At 34.1% G+C, this 22,446-nt stretch overlaps 1 protein-coding gene and 1 pseudogene across 5 annotated transcripts in view; both read left to right on the forward strand.

Annotated features, from left to right (window-relative positions):
- Positions 1-22,446, forward strand: part of SEPTIN7 (septin 7) — a 110,435-nt gene that overhangs the window by 26,545 nt on the left and 61,444 nt on the right. For 4 of the 5 annotated variants that reach the window (XM_045062874.1, XM_004741975.3, XM_004741974.3 and 1 more), the window contains exon 3: positions 8,059-8,161. In XM_045062874.1, coding sequence (XP_044918809.1) covers positions 8,059-8,161 — 103 coding nt within the window. Of the gene's footprint in view, positions 1-7,248; positions 7,288-8,058; positions 8,162-22,446 lie in introns of those variants that run through there. The other variant, XM_045062873.1, reaches the window with a different exon arrangement.
- Positions 9,253-9,371, forward strand: LOC123387061 (annotated as a pseudogene).

Genomic DNA, 22,446 nt, shown 5'->3' on the forward strand with positions numbered 1-22,446 from the left:
TTTTTCTTTCCCCTGTTCTGACAAAGGCCCCTGATAATGATAAGTAGATTCTTCTGTATCTTTATAGTGACCACTCCAGAGCATTTGGTACAGTTGACCACTTCTTGAAGAAGGCCACTACATTTGACCTCCTTGAACTGCTTCTAGGAAGTACTTTTTTTCCTCATTCTTTTTATCTCTCATCTTTTTCTAGATTTATGTAGGTGGTGGGATGTTAGTATTGTTTCTGGCCTGTTTCCACTTCGTGTGCTGTATTTGGATTCATATGCATGGTCTTCATACCATTTAAGTGTTGTTAGCTTAAAATGTTCTGTTTCACCTAGACATTTCTAGAACTTCTAACTTTTATATATGCAAGCTGTGTACTAGACAGTTGTCTCCCTAAAGTCCATTTAATACCTTAAACTCAAGTGATTCCTGCTTTTAATGATTGGTACCACTGTAACCCAATTGTTCAAACCTGAATTTAGAAATCTCAGCCTTACCACTTCGCAGGTTAGCTATAGAGACCTGTAAATACATCTTATTAATTTCTAACTAGCACTGTCTATTAGAAATTACTGTAAGTAATAGATGTAATTTAAGATTTTCTAATAGCCACATTTAAAAAGTAAAAAGAAACAGGTACAGTTAACTTTAGTTCATATGTCAACCAATAATGACTAAAATTTTATTTCGGCATGCAGTCACTTTAAAAATTAAGATAATTTTTGGACGCCTGGGTGGCTCAGTGGGTTAATCCTCTGCCTTCCGCTGGGCTCAGGTCATGATCTCAGGGTCCTGGGATCAAGCCGTGTATCAGGCTTACAGCTCATTAGGGAGCCTGTTTCCCCCCTGTCTCTGCCTACCTTGATCTTTCTCTCTGTGTCAAATAAATAAATAAATAAATAAAATCTTTTTAAAAAAAGATAAAACATTAAAAAATTAAGATAGTTTTCATAGTTTTTTTTTTCATACCAAGTTTTCAAGATCTGACATGTATTGTGCACTTAAGGCACATCTCATTTCAGGGTAGCTAAATTTCAACTTTTTGATAGCCGCGTGTAGCTAGTGGCTACCTTAATATAGACAGTAGAATTTTAGCTTCTATTTCTCTTCATCCTCACTTCTTTCTTGACTCAAGTCCCACTTTTTTCCCTGGGTTACTGCACCAGCTTTTGGGACAATGTACAATGTATGTATATTTTAATTCCAAAGGGCACAAGTTGAGCTTGAAGTTAATTAAGACAAGACCAAATGTTTGTCTTTGAAATTTAAAGTGTTGTCATTCTGAGAACTCTTACAGTTCATCTTCAGTTTCTTGTTAGTGGTAGTTTTCTAAAATAAGAATACAGTTCTGCATGTAAATTAATGTGATTGTGTATTCTTATGCTTCAAGTCCTTTAATGTTCTCCTTAAGCTTTCAAGATGAAGTCTAACCTAAGTTCCTTAGTGTGACTGACAGTAATCTTCATGATCTGGCTTTTGTTCTAGTTTCCTATGCTATAGCTCCCAGGCCTTGAAACTGAGATGTATTAAATTTGTAGTTCCCATACAGAATCATGCTCTCCTTTTTTGCTTTTGAGCCTTTGCAGTTACCAACTAGTTTGCTTGAGACCCATATTTTCCAGCACCTACCCACATTTCTCATCAGACTAAGGTGTGCTAGTCCTTCAGGAGCTGAAGGATCTGACCTCTCCCCAACCCCCACTTTTTTGTTCTATAGCCATCCTGTATGTTTGCCTAGATCACAGTATTTTATCACTGTGTTGTTATGATTGTCTTTTAATTTACCTGACCTTAGGTTCTTGGTTTCATAAGCAGGGAACTTGTTTTTATCAACTTTTGTGTACTTAATTGCTAGTACATACATTGTGAAGGTCCAGTAACTATGTTGATTGAATGAGAGTAATTCTTTGTAAGTAGAGATTAGATTCCAAGTTCAGAGTAAAGAAAAAAAGTTTTAAATGTTATCTTATTCTTACACGTATTCATATAATTAAATATTAAAATACTTTAAGCACATTAACTAGGAATCCAAAATAGAGAAAATAAAAGTTAGTTTCATCAGTACATAATTGCTCATCTCAGTGAAAAGGGAAGAGCTGGGGCAGGCAAATTAAGACATGAACTTTTCAAAAAGATCAGGGTGAGGGGACATTAAAGCCGACATTTAGGACATAACCATGCAAATCTTGTAACATTTTAGTGTTCTTGTTGTATTAAATCTGAAATCTAGGTATTTTTGTACCAGTTATATTTAGAATATTTAAATCATTTACATGGTGGCATTCTTTAATTTTTCCATTGGGTTATATAAGACTAAAACAGATATATATATATGTATATATATATATATATATATATATATGTATATGATGTAAGGCTTTTAAGAATACTAAGGAATAGACAAAAGTGTTTAGAGTTGCTTAAATTTTAGAAGAAACTTAATTTTTGTCCATGTGTAAAACAATGTACAATGTATCTTTTAATTCCAAAGGGCACAAATTGAACTTGAAGTTAATTAAGAAAAGACCAAATGTTTGTCATTGAAATTTAAAGTTATGGATAAAAATCTTGGATCTTTCTAGCATGATTTTTTTAAATTGCAGTTATTAAGGAGAGAAACAATTGTGGTGTTACTAAGGTAATTTGGGGTTGAATGTCTCATTTTGTAAAGATGAGGGAAGTTGAAGGTTTTGTTGTACATCTTAGCTTGGATATGTTTTAATTTTCCTCAAAATCTGATTTTTGTCAGGCTTCCTTTCTGTTATAATTCCCCTTGCTCAATTGCGTTTTTGTTATGGAAATGTATATTTGGCATTTTCAAAATAAATTACTGCTTTTCTTTTTTGGAAAATTTATTAAAACATATTAATATTCAGACCTTTAAAAACGATAATGGATTTCAGATGCCAAGATTTTCATAACTTTATTCCTTGTAATCGTAACAAGTGGCAAGAGAAGGTAAAGTGTTCTTAGGGGTTCCAATAATCTATCAGTTAGAACCTATTTAAAGCATCTTGTTCTTCAAATATAATTGATTTCTAGAAATAAGGTTAAATAAGTTAAACACTAAAATTACTGGATATTGTATTTAAGTTGATATTTCCACAGGCAGTGAAGTAACAAGCAGTAAATTGTTGTGATTTGGTTTTCTTAAATAAGAATTTTAACATAGAAATTTGGCATAGTAACTAAAAGAATTTTTTAAATGTATGCCTTTAGAAAAGATGATTTGATAACTGTTTCTTCTTATGCAACTCATGTTTCAAATCCAGTAATACTTTGAAGAGCTTAAGGTATTTTGGTAGAAGCCTGCATGAGAATATACTTTTATCTTTATTCACATGCTTATAAGAGTCACAGTTATATCACTCATATCTATAAATAATGTTTCTTATTCAGAGATTATATTTCACACTGGTACTGTGAACATTTTATTTGCCCAGGAAAAGAATCAGTGGGTGGTTAAGTCTTCTGAATTACAGACTGTGGTTGATTTTAGAATTTGGGATGAGGAATGATTCTTATGAAATGTGAAAGAAAAGTCTATATGTTTTAGTCAACCAATGTTATGTTATTGGTATAATCCCAAAGTCTTTTGGGAGGGGGGTGGACGCAATTTTTTCCTTAGAAGGAATTTTCTTAAAAATATATATTTAGCCATTTAGCTTTTTAAAATCTCTCTCATGTATTGGCATTTTGCTAGGAATATAGAGATGTGTAGAACATGGTTTTCTCCCTCTGGGAAATAATTATAGAGGGCTGATAAGTAATGTGTTAAATTTTAAAATAATTTAATTTTGGGGTGCCTGGGTGGCTCAGTGGGTTAAGCCTCTGCCTTCAGCTCAGGTCGTGATCTCAGAGTCCTGGGATTGAGCCCCGCATCAGGCTTTTTACTCAGCAGTGAGCCTGCTTCCCCCTCTCTCTGCCTGCCTCTGCCTACTTGTGATCTCTCTTTCTGTCAAATAAATAAATAAAATCTATAAAAAAATTTAATTTAAAACATAGAATTATTTAAAGTGTTATATTTATGTGCAAAAAATTGTTTACCCTCATCCTACTCATTCTTCTTCCTCACTATGTTACTGAAACTGCTCTTATCCAAACCAGTAACCTCCTTAGTTTTATGTTTATGTCTCTTTGGTTATGTTTTATGGTTATGTTTTTGGTATTTCATTTGACCTTTCAGTGGCATTTAACACAGTTGAGTGACCTTGAGCCATTCCTGGTGTTCCTTCTTGCTGACTGATCTTTCTCACCCCTGTCTGTCATCTCAGTGTTAGAGTGCTCCAGGTCTCTGGCTACCCCCCCAGTCTCTAGTTTCTCCTCGAGAATCCAACTCTCTTCTAATACTGCTTAAGTGCTTATGACTCCTAAATCTATGTTTTCAGCACCAATCAGCCCTGCAGTTTCTGGACTTACGTATTTAACTGCCTACTGGCCTTCTTGAATGTATAATGCACACATCAAACATCACACATTCAAAGCTGTTTTTGATTTTGACAGTTTGGGCCCTCACTGCCTAATTTTTAATTCCCATTATTCCTATTTTTCCTTAGAAATATCACTCCATTGAGTTGTTTAAGCCAAAAACCTAGGAGTTTTCTTGGTCTATTTCTCCTTCACCAGTCACATCTAAAGTGTGTTAGCAATGTCCTAGCAGTTTTACCTTCAAAACACATTCTGAATCCTTCTTATCTCTTCTTGTAACCACACCATCTAAATTCAGTATACCCTTTCTTTCTTGGACTATTGCAGTAGACTTCTTACCAGTTTTCTTATTTCCACTTCTTCTCTTAGCCCTGAGAGCTATCTTTAAAACACAAATCAGGTCAGGTCACTTGCCTGTGTGCAACCCTCTAGTGGCTTCCCATCATGCCTAAAATAACATCCAAATTTCTTACTTTGGCTTGGTCCCACATGATCTGGCCTCTGCCTGCCTTTCTGACCTCATTTTCATCATTTTTCGGCCTGATCCACCACTTTCTTCATTGTAGTTCTTGTAACCTCTTTTTGGCCTAAAATTACTAAGTTCATCTCTACTTTAGGTCCCAGCCCTTTGCCTAGAAATCTTTCCTCCCTTTTCTTAATCCATTCCCAATATTGTACTATATGCCAAAGACTGTTCTAGGACTTGAGGATAAAGCAATGAATAAGACACAGGGACATACTCTTTGGCATTTTTCTTATGCCTTTTGTCTGGAGCGTTCCTTGAATATGCAACCTAAAATAATCTCTCTGAAACTTTTTTCAACTCTCCCAGATGGCGGCTTCTTTTTTTGATGCCACATTTTATGTGGTTTATTTAATATCTACCTTTAAGGAGCTCACATTGTAGTTGGAGGTGGAATAGGGTGGAGAGTGCAATAAATATGGTGAGTAAAATGTATGTTAGATGATAAAAAGTGCTAAGTAGAAAAACATAAAGCTACAGCAAAGTACAGAGGAGAATGGAGTTGTAATTTTAGATGGGTGGTCAGGGCAGGCCTCCGTGAAGTTGACATTTGAATATCATCATGTGTTCCAGGTTGTGATATAACTCGTAGATTTGTGTCAATATAAAATAAAAATATACAGTTTTCACAGACTTTTTGTCCAAAGTAAATCTACTTTCTTCTCTATGCTTCGTTAGTTGCTTTCAGTTTTCACAGCTCACATTAACTTCATCTTCCCATTTGTTGCTTGCTATCTTTAGCTTCCTTCCCTTTCCTGTATCCACAAGTCTGTGTTTCTTCCAATTCTGAACTTTAATCAATAGAACTTGAAATACAGTACTGTATAAAAGTTTCTAACTAAAATGTTTGCATTTATCTTATATAGACGGTCTTTTTTTTTTTTTTAAAGATTTTATTTATTTATTTGACAGAGAGAGAAATCACAAGTAGATGGAGAGGCAGGCAGAGAGAGAGAGAGAGGGAAGCAGGCTCCCTGCTGAGCAGAGAGCCCGATGCGGGACTCGATCCCAGGACCCTGAGATCATGACCCGAGCAGAAGGCAGCGGTTTAACCCACTGAGCCACCCAGGTGCCCCTATAGACTGTCTTAATTCAGAGATTGACAAAGCAAAATTGTATGAAAGTTAGATTTTTTTCCTTGAGATTTAAACCCTGTCCTTATATACCTTGCTGAAACACCATACATAACAGCTTTTTTTTTTTTTTAAGATTTTTATTTATTTGAGAGAGAATGAGAGAGAAAGAGAGCATGAGAAGGGGGAGGGTCAGAAGGAGAAGCAGACTCCTTGCCGAGCAGGGACCCCGATGGACCCCGATGAGGTATTCAATCCCAGGACTCCAGGATCATGATCTGAGCCGAAGGCAGTTGCTTAACCAACTGAGCCACCCAGGCACCCCCGTAACAGCTTTTCTACCATTTCTTTTAAAAATTTAAGTACAAGGCATAGTAGTAATTGGCTTTTATAAAAAGTTAAGAGTTGTTCAGGAAAGCTACTGAACATTAGTTAAAATTCATTAGGCCTTAATGTCCCACAAAAAAAGTATTTGGCATGTATAAAGCCTGTCCTCACCTTATTTATAATTTATTTCTAACTTGTTGAGTTACATGTAAGTAACTTTCATTTTTTTCCCCTCTATTTTTTGCTATGTTCCAATGGATTTGCCTTTCCTGTTTGGACTGAATGTGTCATACACAATTCTTGGAATTCCTCATTTACTGTTCCTCTATGGATCTGTTCTGTTGGAATCTGGAACACTGGAATGATGGAAATGTGTTCTTTACAAAGTAGCTGTGAGTATATGAGATAATTTATACAAAGATGTTTTCAGTCTAAATTAACTTAAATTTAACGTACAGTTCAATGAAATATGAGCTAAGGAAGCCTTACATTTAATATATATTTTTAGCTTAATGCATAGTAAGCTTTCATATATTTGATTTTAAAATACTATACTGTGATTAGTATCCTAGTTAGTCTTTAAAATTAGCTTTTCCATTTAATTGGCTTGGTTATTCTATCAACATTTGGCTTAAAGATTAGTTCATATGATTCAAAAAAAATTGCTAAAAGTTGGTGGATGGATTTTGTTACATGTGATGCTAGTGAGGAATGCAGATTGCTGTTTAAATCCAAGTGTGTTGAGTTAATGCTTTGATTTCATGAGTATTTCTTTTTTTAAATGAGATATTAAATGTGTCATAAACTTTTAAGAGAAATATGTACCTCTTAGGAATATTTTGCCATTGTATTTTAAAGATGACTAAGACCTACCTCTAAGTAAAATTAACCGGTAAGACTACTCACTCAGATGGTCTAAAAACTATGGACAGTTTTTCTCAGCACTGGGTAAGTTAAAAGTCAGATTTAATTACTACACCAATTTAATAGTAGGTTTCTTTGAATTACTCATGAAGCTATTGTTGAGATCAAAGAATCAAAAACCATGCAGAGAACTGAATTCTGATTTTCTTTAAAATCTGGATAAATCTGATGTCCCTGATGAGGGAGGCAACAGGATCATTTGAAATGCTGAAGTGGCGTAATTGGACCTGGTATTAATAGCTTGAAAGATACTGTTCACTGATTGACTTGGCCGTAAGAACTTCTAAGAATTTATGAGAAAATTGTTTTAAACTCAACATTTGATTTCATTTCATGAATAAGAAGATAAATTTCAAGAAATTCTTACCTGTGGTGATTAGTATGAGTAAAGGGATAATTAAGAGAGTTCCTACTATAAAGGTATTTGAATTTTTTTTATCCTGAAAAACACTATTTTAAAAAAAATTTTTTTTTTTTAGCTGATTGGTCAGAATCTTGTTATTGACTAATTGTAAGTTGAAATCTTTGCTCTGAGGAAGGTTTCTTTGGTTTTTATTTTTTGCCCTTGGGTTTTTATAATTGACCATTATATTGTCAAATCAACTCATACTCCTAATTCACTTTGTCTTTTGCTGTAGTTAATACTTTTATTGGTAACACTATAAAATCAGTTTGACTTGCCATGGATAATAGTTTTTACAGTTTTCTAAAATAGGTTATTGACAGGAATTTGAAATACATGACAGAAGAGTTTTGTTGATACATGAATAACTTGGCCCTTTTTACTTTTCTCAGCAACAGAAAAACCTTGAAGGCTATGTGGGATTTGCAAATCTCCCAAATCAAGTATACAGAAAATCAGTGAAGAGAGGGTTTGAATTCACTCTTATGGTCGTTGGTAAGATATGTTTTCTTACTAAAATTGGATTTTGATCTGAGTTTTAAGTTATTAATCAGCTCTGAATGAATTTAAGAAGACAGTAGCCTAAATGACTGTAGGAATCATGTTATATCTTATTATGTGAATACATTTTTTAAAAAGATTCTATTTATTTATTTGAGAGAGAGAGAGTGCTAGCTCATGAGCAGGGGAAGGGGCAGTAGACGTCTCACTGAACAGGGAGCCCCACACGGGAATCCATCCCAGAACCCTGAGATCATGACCTGAGCCGAAGTCAGATGTTTAACCTACTGTGCTACCCACATGCCCCTTATGTGAGTACATTTTAAAATTTAAACTGGTGGCATGATAGGATTTATATATTTTTTAGCCTCTTTTTTTTTTTTTTTTAAAGGTGGCACAATTTTAAAAACAAAGTTGAAAAGCCGTGGTGGTAGAGGAATATAACACTATAAAGAAATTCTCTTCAATTGGTAATGCTACAAAAGGAAATAGTGTCTTGTGGTTAGTTATTACAGGCTAATTTTATTCTCTGGCTTATATACTATAGAGGGGTCATATCACATGAGTATTTAACTTAAACATACGTGCTCTGAATTTGAGAAAGAAGGGTGGGGTAGAGGTTCATAATCATGCAAGTGATTACCCTGGAAATTCATTCAGTGAGTATAAGCTCTGTAGTGAGTGAAATACAGCTTTCTTCTCTAATTCAGTTACATTTTTCTTAAGTGTTTTATCCTCTGAGCACCATACCCTACCTGAAGTTCATTTTAAGAGATTGTCAAAGGTTATTTTGACTGTATGTTGGTACCATCGTTGTTATATTTGAAGAGACAGTATATCATATATAAGATTAGTAATCCTTTTTTTTTTAAATTAGAGAGAGCAAAAGAGGGAGCACAAGCAGGGGAGTGGGAGAGGAAGAAGCAGGCTTTCTGCTGAACGGGGAGCCTGATGCGGGGCTTGACCCCAGGACTCTGGGATCATGACCTGAGCTGAAGGCAGAGGCTTAATGACTGAGCCACCTAGGTGCCCCAGATTAGTAATCTTAAATGTATAATAATTTTACTTCATAGAAGCTGACTCCTGTCTACAGCCATACCACCCTGAACATGCCCGATCTTTTCTGATCTTGGAAGCTAAGCAGGGTCTGACCTGGTTAGTACTTGGATGGGAGACTGCCTGGGAATACCAGGTGCTGTAGGCTCTTTTGAAAGTAAATCCTAAGGATGATGAAACTTTGTATTTCTCTATACGTTTTAAGAAGGTGAAAGGTAGGATAATGGATACACTGTCCTTGACAAAGAAAATTGAGTTAATACTTTGTCTTTTTTGTACTGTTCATTAATTTTTGCTAATTATGTTCAACTCCTATTGTTTTTATTTGGGTATTGAATATTAGATTCATTGAATTAGCTCTGAAATAACTCCTTCATTGGAGGCGAGAATACTTTATCAATCAACTGGAATATTTTACCAGACGATCACTTTGTGGCTGTTGGAAGTGTATGTGTTGTGATAGTTAAAGTAATTAAAGCATGGTACAAAGTCTGCAAACTTGATGTTTGGTAGAGTTGGTTAACTTGCCTGTTTCTGGTTGAGTAGAAGCATAGTATGCCCAGCTGGCAAATTGCTACTGTGAAGCAGAGGTCAGTCTAGATAGATGGATGGATAAAACATGCAGAACATACCTTTCCTTTTATAGGGCAGTTAACATGATCATTACATGTAAAGGAATACTAAATCTTACCTTTACTTATATAACATTTATGATCTTAAGTGACAGACTGTAAACAAATAAAAGATCTTTTTGTAATTTGTAAGAAAAATTTCTAGATCTGTTAGAACTATAACAATTTAAAAAATTTTTCAATATTAAAATTTTAGTTTGAAGAGTGACTTCTTGAACATATACTTAGTAGAATAATATCTCGGGATCAAGGCCAGATATTTGGTTTAAAAATCTCGAACATTTTTCCAGGTGAAAAAAAATTCAAGTCAGCTGAAATGATTTTAGAGGAAATAGGGAAAGTATCTTACTAGTTTGTGAAATACAGCTTTTGTCTTTTCTTTTTCTCAATATGACTTCAGTTGAGATTAAAGGAGAATGGGTGTTAATATCCTGACCCACTTCACCTTGAATGTTATTGTTTAGTTAGCTGTCTCTGTATAGACTTGTTGAATGCAAGGAGTGAATCTTTTCATCTACGTAGTTGAGGAGTGTCTAACACATAGTCATCTTTTAAGCAAGTGTCTAATACTTGGTTGGTTTTTCTGACTTTAAGCCAAATATAACAGTATTGTTTGCAAATCACAGAAAGCTAAAGCTAACCTTGCTTTATTATTCTTAACTGTGGGTTCTTCCTTATAAGCTAGTTCCTCATTTTTTTTTTTAATTTAAATTTTACTTAGTTAACATGCAGTGCAGTAATGGTTTCTGAGAATTAAATGACCATCACATACAACACCCAGTGCTCATCACAAGTGCCTTCCTTCATACCCATCACCAATCAGTCCATCCCCCATCAACCCTCAGTTTGTTCTCCATCCTTAAGAGTCTCCTATGGCTTGTTTTCCTCTTTTTTTTTTACCCCCTTCCCATACATATGTCTGTTTTCTTTCTTAAATTCCACATATAGGTGAGATCATATGGTATTTATCTTTCTCTGACTTATTTTATTTAGCATAATATACTCTAGCTCTATCCACATCATTGCAAATGGCAAGATTTCATTCTTTTGATTGCTGAGTAATATTCCATTTGTGTGTGTGTGTGTCACACATATATGTACGTACACATCTTCTTTATCCGTTCATCAGTGGATGGACATTTGGGCTGTCTCCATAGTTTGGCTATTGATGATAGTGCTTCTGTAAACCTCAGAGTGCATGTAGCTCTTTGAATCTGTATTTTTGTATCATTTGGATAAATACCTAGTAGTGTAGTTGCTGGGTCATAAGGTAGTTCTATTTTTAACGTTTTGAGGAACCTCCGAACTTCTCCAGAGTAGCTGCATCAGTTTGCATTCCCACCAACAGCGCAAGAGCGTTCGCCTTTCTCCACATCCTTAGCAGCACCTGTTGTTTCTTGTGTTGTTAGTTTTAGCCATTCTGTAAGTCCTCAGTTTTGAGATATAAACTCAGAATAGTTTTAGTTTTTATAAGGATTCTTGATTTAAGACTTATATATTGATACAAACTGAAAATCTATATTAACATTTGATTTCTTTGAAACTTCTTTGTTGGAAAACCTTTATCCAATAACCTTGCCTCAAAAAAGCAGAATTTATTGAGTACTTATTTAAGTGCCTTCTTTGTATCAGGGAGGCATAGTGTATATTCCCATATCTTAAAGGAATTTATAATTTAGACAACATAAAGTACACATAAAAAGGTAAGTAACATTTCTGGGAAGTATATATGAATCAATGGAGTCATACAAAATCAAGGGTCATAGAAGTTGAAGGATTTGGAGAACTTGTCCCTGGTTAGAGATTATTTCTGCCTTATTTGAGAAGGAGAGGTATTAGGACAGATTTTTAAAAGAACAGAATTGGGATAGACATTTAGTGGTTGGTCCACTTGGGAAGAAATAGCCAATACCTGCATAACCTTTTATGTATCAGGCAGTGTTCTGAGTGTGTACCTCACTCATACCTTAACAATGATCCTATGAAGTCGGTATTTCTATTCCCATTTTAGAGAGGGAGAAACTGAGGCATAGAGAGATTAGTTACTTGCCCCTGGTCACATTGCTAAGCAAATGGTAAAACCAAACTCAGTCTACTTCTCAGTCTGGTGTGTTCTTAAGTACTATGCAGAGGCTCATTTGAGGGTATTGGATAAAGTGTGCCCAGTATGCCTTGAACTTACATGATTTCATCTGGATGTTATGTTTTTCCTAAAAAAAAAAAAAAAAAATGAAAGAGAGAAAAGAGAGGGAATAGCGGGGCAGGAATGATTGAGAATTAGAGAATTTAAATACTTGTGTGAGCAGTTTTTATTTAGTATTAACTGGAAAGAGTTGTGTGGCCTAGGGCAGGCATGAAGTGGGAGAGGTGAATTTTCTATTTCCCCAGTCATTTTCAGCTCCCACATACTTTCATATTGTGAATATTTTACCTTGCTGAATGTTAGTGTAGTGACAATATGGTGCACTAATATAAACTAGTTACTTTATATATTTTCAGACACAAGTATCTGTGTTGGTATAGGAATAAAAACACGTTGTCAGTTTTGTATGTAATTGTGGTTTATACATGATACAGGGGTTTAAATTTGATTGAATAAGATTAAATTTGCCCGAACATTGATTTTACCCATAAGGTATGACGTTATAATAGTTGAAAATTAGGCTGGAAAGGTAGGCTAGCCTAGATTTTGAAGAACTTGATTGCCACCAGGATAAATAGATTGGAATTCTTTTTTTTTTTTTTTTAAAGATTTTATTTATTTATTTGACAGAGAGAGAGAGAGAGATCACAAGCAGGCAGAGAGGCAGGCAGAGAGAGAGGAGGAAGCAGGCTCCCTGCTGAGCAGAGAGCCCGACGCAGGCCTCGATCCCAGGACCCTGAGATCATGACCTGAGCCGAAGGCAGCGGCTTAACCCACTGAGCCACCCAGGCGCCCTAGATTGGAATTCTTGATTTTGAATCTTTATTTGAAAATTTAGTTTAAAACTCAGGGTCAAGCATATCAAATAATGAAGACACTTAGGTCTCTAATTCAGCAAATTGTCAAACAGATTAGGGCTTGAAATTTGACTGTCTCTTGTGTGCTTCTTAATTAGACTTGACTATGCTGAGAAGTAAAATGTTAATTATAAAATCCTAATTTTACTAGAATTCTCCAGGATTTTAGAACTCAGACTATGGATTGCTTTATCTTACCAGAAAATATTTTTTAAAACAAGTGATATTAAATCTATTATTTTGAATTTTTTTTTTAAATTGAAGTATAATTGACCCTACAGTATTATTAGTTTCAGGTACACAATACAGTGAATTGAAAGTTCTGTGCATTAGTCATAAATGACCTTATCATCTGTTACCATACAAAGTTATGACAGTATTATCGACTGTATTTCCTATGCTGTACTTTTCATTCCCATGACTTATAACTAGAAATTTGTACTTTTAATTCTTAGAGGATAAAATCCACAGTTCTGTCATTTTTGCAGTTTTGAACTTCACACAATTTTTATGGTAGAGATTTTCTCTATTTAGTGTTTGTCATGATATATTTGACCTATACCAAATGTCTTTAGTAGCAGGATTGACATTTCTATTTTGTCAATGGGAAGGAACTTAGACTGCTTTAGCCATTTTGGGTTTATCATAATGTGTTTTTTGTATATATGACTTGTAAGCTAAAGTTTAGGAAGTGTATAGTTGGTAATAGGATATACATTGTCATAATTGTCATTTTCTCTCACCTTCATGTTGGTGTTTGAATTGTAAGAACATCCAGAGTTATTTGAAGAAACTGAAAGGTAATATTGACTCATTTTGTTTTTAGGTTGTTCGGCATTCTGTGATATGTGTAATTCTGGATTTAAGATATGTTGGAGACTTGAATGCTTTGAGTAATATTTCAAAAATTTCTTCCTTGAGCTCTATTTTTATTTTACTTTTGGTAATAAAAGTAATCAATGATTGTGCAATATTGTGAATATAGAAGAACCACTGAATTGTACACTCTAATGTGGTGAAATTTATGGTATGTGGATTTTATCTTACTTACAAGAAGTAACTTAAAGCAGAGGAAGTTTTGGGAAAAAAGAAATCATATACGTCCACATATTCACTATTTTAATTTTAAAATTCGTTCTAGGTTTTTCATCTGTGTATTTTAAGATGTGCTTTTGTAATAAAGATAATGTGTTTCATCCATAAAAATTAGGAAATGCAGAAAAGCAAAATGAAAATAAATATTACCACAACCTGTCACTGAGTTATCTATCTATGATGTTCCATGATTGCTCTCTAAAATAAGCAGTAAATTGTGATCATCTTTTGATGTTAGGTATTCTTTGAATACCTAACTAGCTATGCTTGTGTCATAGACTTTAATGGCTTATATAGGTTGGGTATTCCATAATTTGCCATGTTGTTCAACATCAGGATAAATTTTTTTAAAGATTTTTACTTATTTATTTAACAGAGAGATACAGTGACAAGCGGGGGAGTGGGAGAGGAACTTGGACCCTGGGATCATGACCTGAGCCTAAGGCAGATGTTTAACGGCTGAGCCACCCAGGCACCCCAGTCAGGATAATTATATATAAACACGATTATAGTTCTGTCTGTCCTTGTATTTTTAATCAATTCCTTAAGATAAAGCTTTGGAAGTTTGAATTCCTGTGTTTAAGGGTTTTATTTTATTTTATTTTATTTATTATTATTGTTTTAGATTTTATTTATTTATTAAAGAGAGAGAGAGCGAGAGAGTGCACGCAAGCACAAGCAGGGGAGAAGTAGGGAGCCGAGCAGGGAGCCCAACATGAGGCTTGGGATCCCAGGATGCTGGGATCATGACCTGAGCCAAAGGCAGACGCTTAACAGATTGAGCCACTCAAGCACCCTTAAGCATTTTAGTAGATAATGCCAAATTGCCCTAAAATAGTTTGTATACCATTTTGCCCACTTACCTAGTGTTGACAATATTCTTTTCTGTGCATACTCTCAACGATGGGTATTATAGTCTTTTTTTTGTTTACTTTTTTTGCCAATCTAATGCCTAAAAATTGGTATCTTATTTTCATCTGTATTTTATTGTTGCTGGTTACCTTACTTTTTTTTTTCCTAGTATTTATTTTTAATATTAATTCTTTCGTAAGTAGCATGTTCTAGTTTAATTTAAAAAGCTCTGCTCATTTTTTTTCTTTAATAAGATACAGGACTCCAGGGCATTTATTATTATTACTATTCATATTATTATTAATAATAGTAGTAGTATTTGTTATTAGATATTGGCATTTTTTGCCAGAATTTTTTCTGTGTTGTGTTTTAACTTGACTTTATATTGTCCATGCAATCTTTTTTCTTATGGCTTTTGTTCTCCATGTCTTCCTTCTTGGTTCGGGATTACTGGGAATTCCACTGTATTTTATCTAAGTATATAGACTAAAGGTTTAACTTTTTATTCTGTAATCTTAAATCCATATGGTTGTTTTTTTTTTTAAAGATTTGATTTATTTATTTGACAGACAGAGATCACAAGTAGGCGGAGAGGCAGACAGAGAGAGAGGAAGGCAAGCAGGCTCCCTGTGGAGCAGAGAGCCCAATGCGGGGCTGGATCCCAGGACCCTGGGATCATGACCTGAGCCAAAGGCAGAGGCTTTAACCCACTGAGCTACCCAGGTGCCCCAGTTTTTTTGTTTGTTTGTTTGCTTGCTTTTTTGTTTTGATGTGAGATGTGAGACAGGAATTTGGTTTATTTTATTTTTCAAATGGCTAAGTAGTTCTCCCCAAACCATTTATTAGAAGCTTGATTTTTAAAAGATAATATGTGCGGGGTTGGTTCTCTTTCCAACCTTTGGTTTATTTCATTCAGTAGTTCTTCCTCATATAAGTACCGCATTATTAGAGTTATAAATTTCAGTAATTATGTCGTGACTTGTGTAGGAAGATGACTAGAGTTTATGTTAATTTAGGGAGATCGGCAAACAATATGTAAAATAATTACAGATTATATTATTTTCTAGGAAGAAAATAAACATGGTGGCATCTGTTTAGAGTTATCAGAGCAGATCTGCCTCTCAGAAAAGAAGACTTTTCTGTAACAATACCTGAAACACATGAAAATTAGGAAATACTAGAAAGAAGTAAAAATGATGAGATAATTTTTAATATTTTGCTGTAGTTATCCTCAATATTTTCCTTTTGACAGTTGCATAATATTTCCACCTGTGGCTATCTCAAATTTTAACCATTGCTTTTTCATTTGATATTTGAGTGATTCGCTCTCTTTGATCTCATAGTAATGCTACAGTAAAAATTTATGGAATGGAAAATTTGGTCAACATTTTAACTATGATGTTTAATGGCTGCATAATATTCTAATCTATAACTGAATATACCATAATTTTTGTATCTTATTTCTCCACTAATGGACATTAACTTTGTTTTTACCCCTTCCCTGTTACAAATAACATGGCAGTGAAGATTCTTAAACAAACAGGGCTTGTGTATGTGTGTTGGGAAGCAAAGGGCAGTATCTTTATTCATTTGTTGATAGTCCCTGAAGGAGGATTATTGTAGCAAATTTTTTCAGCATTTCTGTGGCTCTTGGTACATATTGGCAAATTGTTTTCTTAAAAGTTTGTTCTATTAACTATATATTTTTAAAAAAGAGAAAATATTTTCTGCCTAATTTGAGATGTATAGTATAATTGAAGGTGGAGCTATTAATTCTCTGGATGCTGAAGGGAAGAATGTAAATGTAGTTGAAGACACTGTAAGGGAATAGTAAAGGAGGACAAAAGTATACCAGTTAACTACAACATTAAATGATAACTGGCATAAGAAATATACAAACAGCATAATATGGGAGTTGGAGAAATAAGACTATGGCTAAAAAGCAGACCACTGTCTTCAATCGTATGCTATTTCCTGGGAAGATGGTACATGATATTTTTAGTAGTCAGAATATCCACATTTTATACATTTAATTCTTTATCTGATTTACTTTCAGCATTTTAATTGTGGAAAAGTATAATTTAGAAAAACACAAAGCAGTTTTATAGACTGAGAGTTTTTCAGTCTTGTAATGGGATAATGCCTGGATTGACATACATAAGAAATGTACTCTGGATAATATCCCCATTTCATTTAGTAGGCTTAAAAAAAAGTCATTCAGTGTGATTTTTAAAATATATATAGGTTAATCCTTGAGTTATAATTCTTAATCTATTTTGACTTCTTTTACATGTTCTATCCTAATACAGTCTTTGAAAATAGATCATAGTCTATTGAAAATAGGGAGGTAGGTGGAGGGTTGGGGATAAAAGAGTACACTTATGATTAAAAACATGGCCACCCTTTTGACAGCCTTTCTGAGAGCACTAAAATAAATCTTATAGTAAATGGTGCTGAATTAGAGAAGACCAGTGAGAATGCTGATGTTTTCTAGCCATAGGGAAATTGTTTTCTTGATATTGAATATATTCAAGATTCATTCGATAGATGGACTGAAACAAAAGTTATGAAACATTTGTTTATTTTAATTATTGGTCTTTGGGACAGAAAAGAGGTTACATAGTCTATCAATATTACAATTTTAAAAGGTTTATTTGAGGGGGGAGCAGTGGGAGAGGGAGAGAAGCAGACTCCTGAATTTGGAGCCCTACATGGGACTGGACGCCACAACCCTGAGATCATGACTTGAGCTGAAATCAAGAGTCATATGCCCAGCTCAAGCCACCCGGGAACCCCTATCAATATTAAATTTTAAAAAGACTGGGCACTATATGCAAAGAAAGGTGCTTAGGACTTTGAAGACAAGGTAATGAAGGAAGCCCTTGTCAGTGCAAACTTCTTTACAGATTTTTCACACAGGAGAGTCTGTTAGTGTGTGGTTTTTCTCTTGGAATGACAGGGTGTTATTTCTTGATCCTTAAGGGTCAATTTTGAAATCATCCATAATCTAGGGCATGGGGATCAGGTACTATTAGATTTGGTCAGGTGGGTCCATCCTTTTCCTAGGTAATTTTGTTACTTGTCTCTGAAATCGTTTTAAATATGAAATGGTATTAATGTCTCTTCTTTGGAGCTATAACTAGAGACAGCTCAGCACCACAGGAGGTCACAATTTCCCCTTCATACTCTTAGTACATTTTTCTTTCCAAAGCATTTTAGAGCAATTAGAAATTGAGTGGTTTCTGTGTTAGTAACCAGGTTTACTCTGTTCCAAAGCAGGAAGTTCTCTATCATTTCATGCTTTAGTACGCAGCAGGAAGATTTTGTTGGAAAGATAATTTTATGCTAATAAACCATACTTGTTTCACCACTGAGCTTCAGAACATAAGAATTATTTTAAAGGTTGGAAAGATATAACCTGCCTGCCATGAAAGACCTTACAAAGGTGGTTAAAGTTGGGAAAGCCAACCTTGTTAGTTTTATTTAAATTTTCTGTTTGAATAAACAGAAACATATTTAAGTATATAATTTTCATGCATTTACATTTGATTTTTTTAAATATATATTTTATAATGTAGGAGTGATAATTTAAGGCAGTAGCGAAGTTACTGATTCCAAATCAGATTTTTTAGGAGAAATGTGGGCAAATAAAATGAGTTCACGGACTAAATTTCCTGAAATAAAATTGAGATTTTTATTATTATTATTTTTTTCGGGATAGTTTGTGATATATAGATTCTCCAAAGGAGTTGTTATTTATCTAAAAAATTGGGAACTATAGGTACAAAGTAGTTTATGTAATTAGAAGCCCATGGCATTGATTTATAGTGATTCTTGTGCTGAAATAATGTTTTAATTAATTTTGAAACAGTTCTAAGCACAAAAGTTACAAATACAGTATATAACTTTCTTTCCTTCCCCCTGCAAACATTTGAGATGCATGATACTTGTGTTTCCCTACCTTGGTATATTCTCTTATGTAACCATAATACACTATCAAAATCAGAAAATAACAAGTGTATATTTCTATACATACATATATGCTTACATATGGACACGGGAATGTTCATTTACATTTATATTAATCTGTATCTATCCCTCTCTACATTTGTATTGAAAACTGTTAAGTTCACATTGATATTTACAATTTCAGTTCATTACTTCAGGGGTCCTTCTACTTTTCATCTTTTCTTTACTAGTGTTTTCTGAGATAAGAAACCATTATCCTAATATGTTTACTTACTTGATCAGTTATGACTGTAGATAACTAATCAGCTATATTCCCCAGGCTCCTCCCCTCTCATTTCTGATGCAGTGACCCTGCTCACCCCTCTCAAATGCTATGACACCTCATACCATGCTAGTCTTCTCACATAGGTGCCCTCCTCATCCTGTTTAGGTTTAGGTCTTCTCCCAGGACACCTTTCGAAGCCATCTTCATTTTGCAGTCTCTAACGCTCTGCTCTTAGGCTACTGTAGCTCTCCTTCCAACATGGTCTCCTTCCTTTCTCAGACCCAGATAATGATTTCTGGACTGAATTTTCAGGGAGGAAAGTAGAAGAGAAATAGCTGAAATAATTTTGAAGGCTTTAAAAACTTATATTTAATTATAGAATTAACTGGCCTGTGAGTAGAAGAAATAATTTGACTTTTTTTTGATGCTGAAAAGAAAGGTAGTAAAATTATAATTTGGGACTGCCATAAAAATGACTAATGGGGAAAAAACCTTGGAACTTTTAGCTTGAGAACTTTTGGTTGGCCTCCAAATTTATTAACAATTGAGACAAATATTTAGAAGGTTAATATTTAGAAGGAAGAAAACTTTAGACTTGGGGACTTCTGTTCTTGCACATAGCACCCTCGAGTAAGCAGATGATAGTGCATGTCAAGGAATCAAGGATTCAAATGTGAAGGATGTTTTGTGGTTCATTCTTAACTATAGCTTTTATGATAGGAGACTGTGAATTGTTTATTATTTTACAAGTGGTAATCACTACAGTAAAATATAATGGTGAGATTTCCATAGTATCTTGTCATGGTTCTAAGAATAGATTTTAATTGAATGATCATTAAGTCCTCTGATAAAACTGATCAGCAATAAAGTACTAGGAATTATGGATTAATAGGATAATATATAAATGAAAATGACCACTTCAACACTCAAAGGAATTTCCAGGGAAATGCATGCTACTAATTACAATTTAATTTAATAAATGCTTTAGTAGTACACATTTAAAGTGCCATGTAAAGAGTCAAGGGAGTTATTATTTGGGCTTAATGGGGATAATATCTTATTTGTCAGATGGGATAGAGGTCTGAACCCAGTAACTCTCTGTTGTGCTTAAATTTCAAATGACTAATTCATTTTGACAATTTTGTAAAATAGCTAGTTACAGTTATGCTTTTATTTATGTTTTTAGCATGTAATAAAGATCAGGTTTCTATATTTAACATAAATCTTCCTAATACTTAATATAGCAACTGCTGTATTAAAAAGGAATATGTTCTTAGCCTAGTTTTAAATTCTAATTTCTGCCACAAATGAGCTTTTTGACCTTGGCTAGGTCACTTTGAATCTCAGTTTCTTATCATACATTTATCAGACATTTTCTAGCTAGGTAAACAGACATTTACCTAGTTAGGTTTCTAAGTTAGGCATAGGGCTAAGATTAAAAAAGAGAGAGAGACATACCCCCTGAGAATCTGAGGATTTAGGATGGTGGTAGAGTGGAGACAGTTGGACAATAATACTGTCTGCTATGTGTAATTACTCCTTTCTCACAGAGTGCTTGAGATAATTGAATATATGAATGTACTTTGTATATATAATGTATCTATTAAGTCTGTTAATAAGTAAAATATTAAAATCAAATTTTTACTTTAAAATATTTTTACTTAAAATATTAATTTTAAGCATATATTTATTAGCACATTTTTATGTCTTAATTTACTTTTAAGATCCAAATGTGATGAGGAGAAAAGAAAGGTCAGGGTGGTTGAGAATGGTATGGCAGCTAAGAGGCTAAATACTTGATTAATTCTTACTTTGAACTTTTGCTTTGGCTGAATTCCTTTGATATAGACATTCAGGGTATACATGTTATCCTTTTATTTTGCAATTCAGTATAGCAGCAGAACTCTTTTCTGGTGAGAGTCAGACGTAGCTAATTTGAAAGATGGTTGAGAATTTGCTCTTATTTCCCATTTTAAGCAAGGTAGCTTGCATTCTTGTTAATAAAGTATGATTTTTGTGCATGCCTGTTCTGTGCATTTCAATAAAAATGAAGTTTGGGTTTTGTTCAAGTTACTTATGTGACATTACTAATTAGTCTTAAGGGGTACACTTGCTTTATAGTTGCTACAGAATTAATGCTGTCCTTTGTAAACCTTTTGAGTATCTTATTTTTCCTTGAGTAGGTCAGGTATGTAATATCAGTGATATTAAGAATGAATCTTAGGGATTGTTTTTAGGATGACATTAAGATTTTGATTTTGAGGAGTGCCTGGCCGACTCAGATAGTTAAGCATCTGTTGATTTCTGCTCAGGCCATGATCTCAGGGTGGTAAGATTGAGCCCTGTATTGGGCTTCACCGCTGGGCGTGGCATCTTCCTTTGCCCCTACCCACTCCATTTCCTCAAAAAAGATTTTAATTTTGAGTCTCAAAATTAATTTTTCTCATATAGATTGGTCTTTGCTTTTGTTGTTGAATCATGTTTCCATAAGATTTCGTGTCATTCAGCAATTAAGAGTAGTATTTCTGGTTCAAACCATCATTATAGATAATTTTGATTAAGGAAGAGACATTTTAAAATTTTAGTCGTCTAAAAGGCCAAATAAATGAAGAAATTAAATGAACTACATTTTGATCTCAGTTTGTTACCCTGGTTTCTTTAATCAATTTAATCTTGATTTGGGTTCACATCCTGATCTCAGGGTGGTGGGATAGAGCCTTGCCTAGGGCTCCGTGCTCAGCAGGGATTCAACTTGAGATCCTCTCCCTCTCTCTCTGGCCCTCGTCCTGCTCATGTTTGTGCATGCTCTCTCTTTCTGTCATATGAATAAACAAAATCTTAAAAAAAAAAGAATCTGGACTTCTTATTCAAGATGCTCATTCCTGGGAATTTGGGAGTCTGTGTTTTGACAAGAACTGTCCCTTACTCCCCATTCTGAAGTTTAAAGAGCACTGCTCTTAGTCTACTTTAATGTCCAGAGAAAGGAATTAAATTATACATTTCTTTGAAACGTAGTTGTATTTTTTGATAACTCGTGTTTTTAGATAGAACAAAGATATTAAGATACGTAGTTTTAAAGTAGTCTTCCTATAAATCTATTACTTGTTACAAAATAGTTTTCCATTGGAAATGTAATACAGAGGAGTAGAAAGAATGTTTTAAAAAGAAAGAGGAAATCACTAATTTTGATATATATTCTGTGTTTCTTAGGCAGAGCAGTAGTACCATATTCCTTTTTATGTGTTTTTTTCACCTAATGCAAGACAAGCATTTTTCCATGTCAAACAGGTTTTTAAAAGCAAAGTCTTATCACAGGTGCCCTCCTTTACACTTAAAGCAGCTGCGTAGCACTGCATGTTATATGTAAGTGATGAATTAGCAAATTCTACTCCTGAAACTAATATTACACT

This window comes from Mustela putorius, unplaced genomic scaffold (genome assembly GCF_011764305.1).
Source record: "Mustela putorius furo isolate JIRA1106 unplaced genomic scaffold, ASM1176430v1.1 tig00003845_pilon_pilon_pilon, whole genome shotgun sequence".
NCBI classification, from domain to species: domain Eukaryota; kingdom Metazoa; phylum Chordata; class Mammalia; order Carnivora; family Mustelidae; genus Mustela; species Mustela putorius.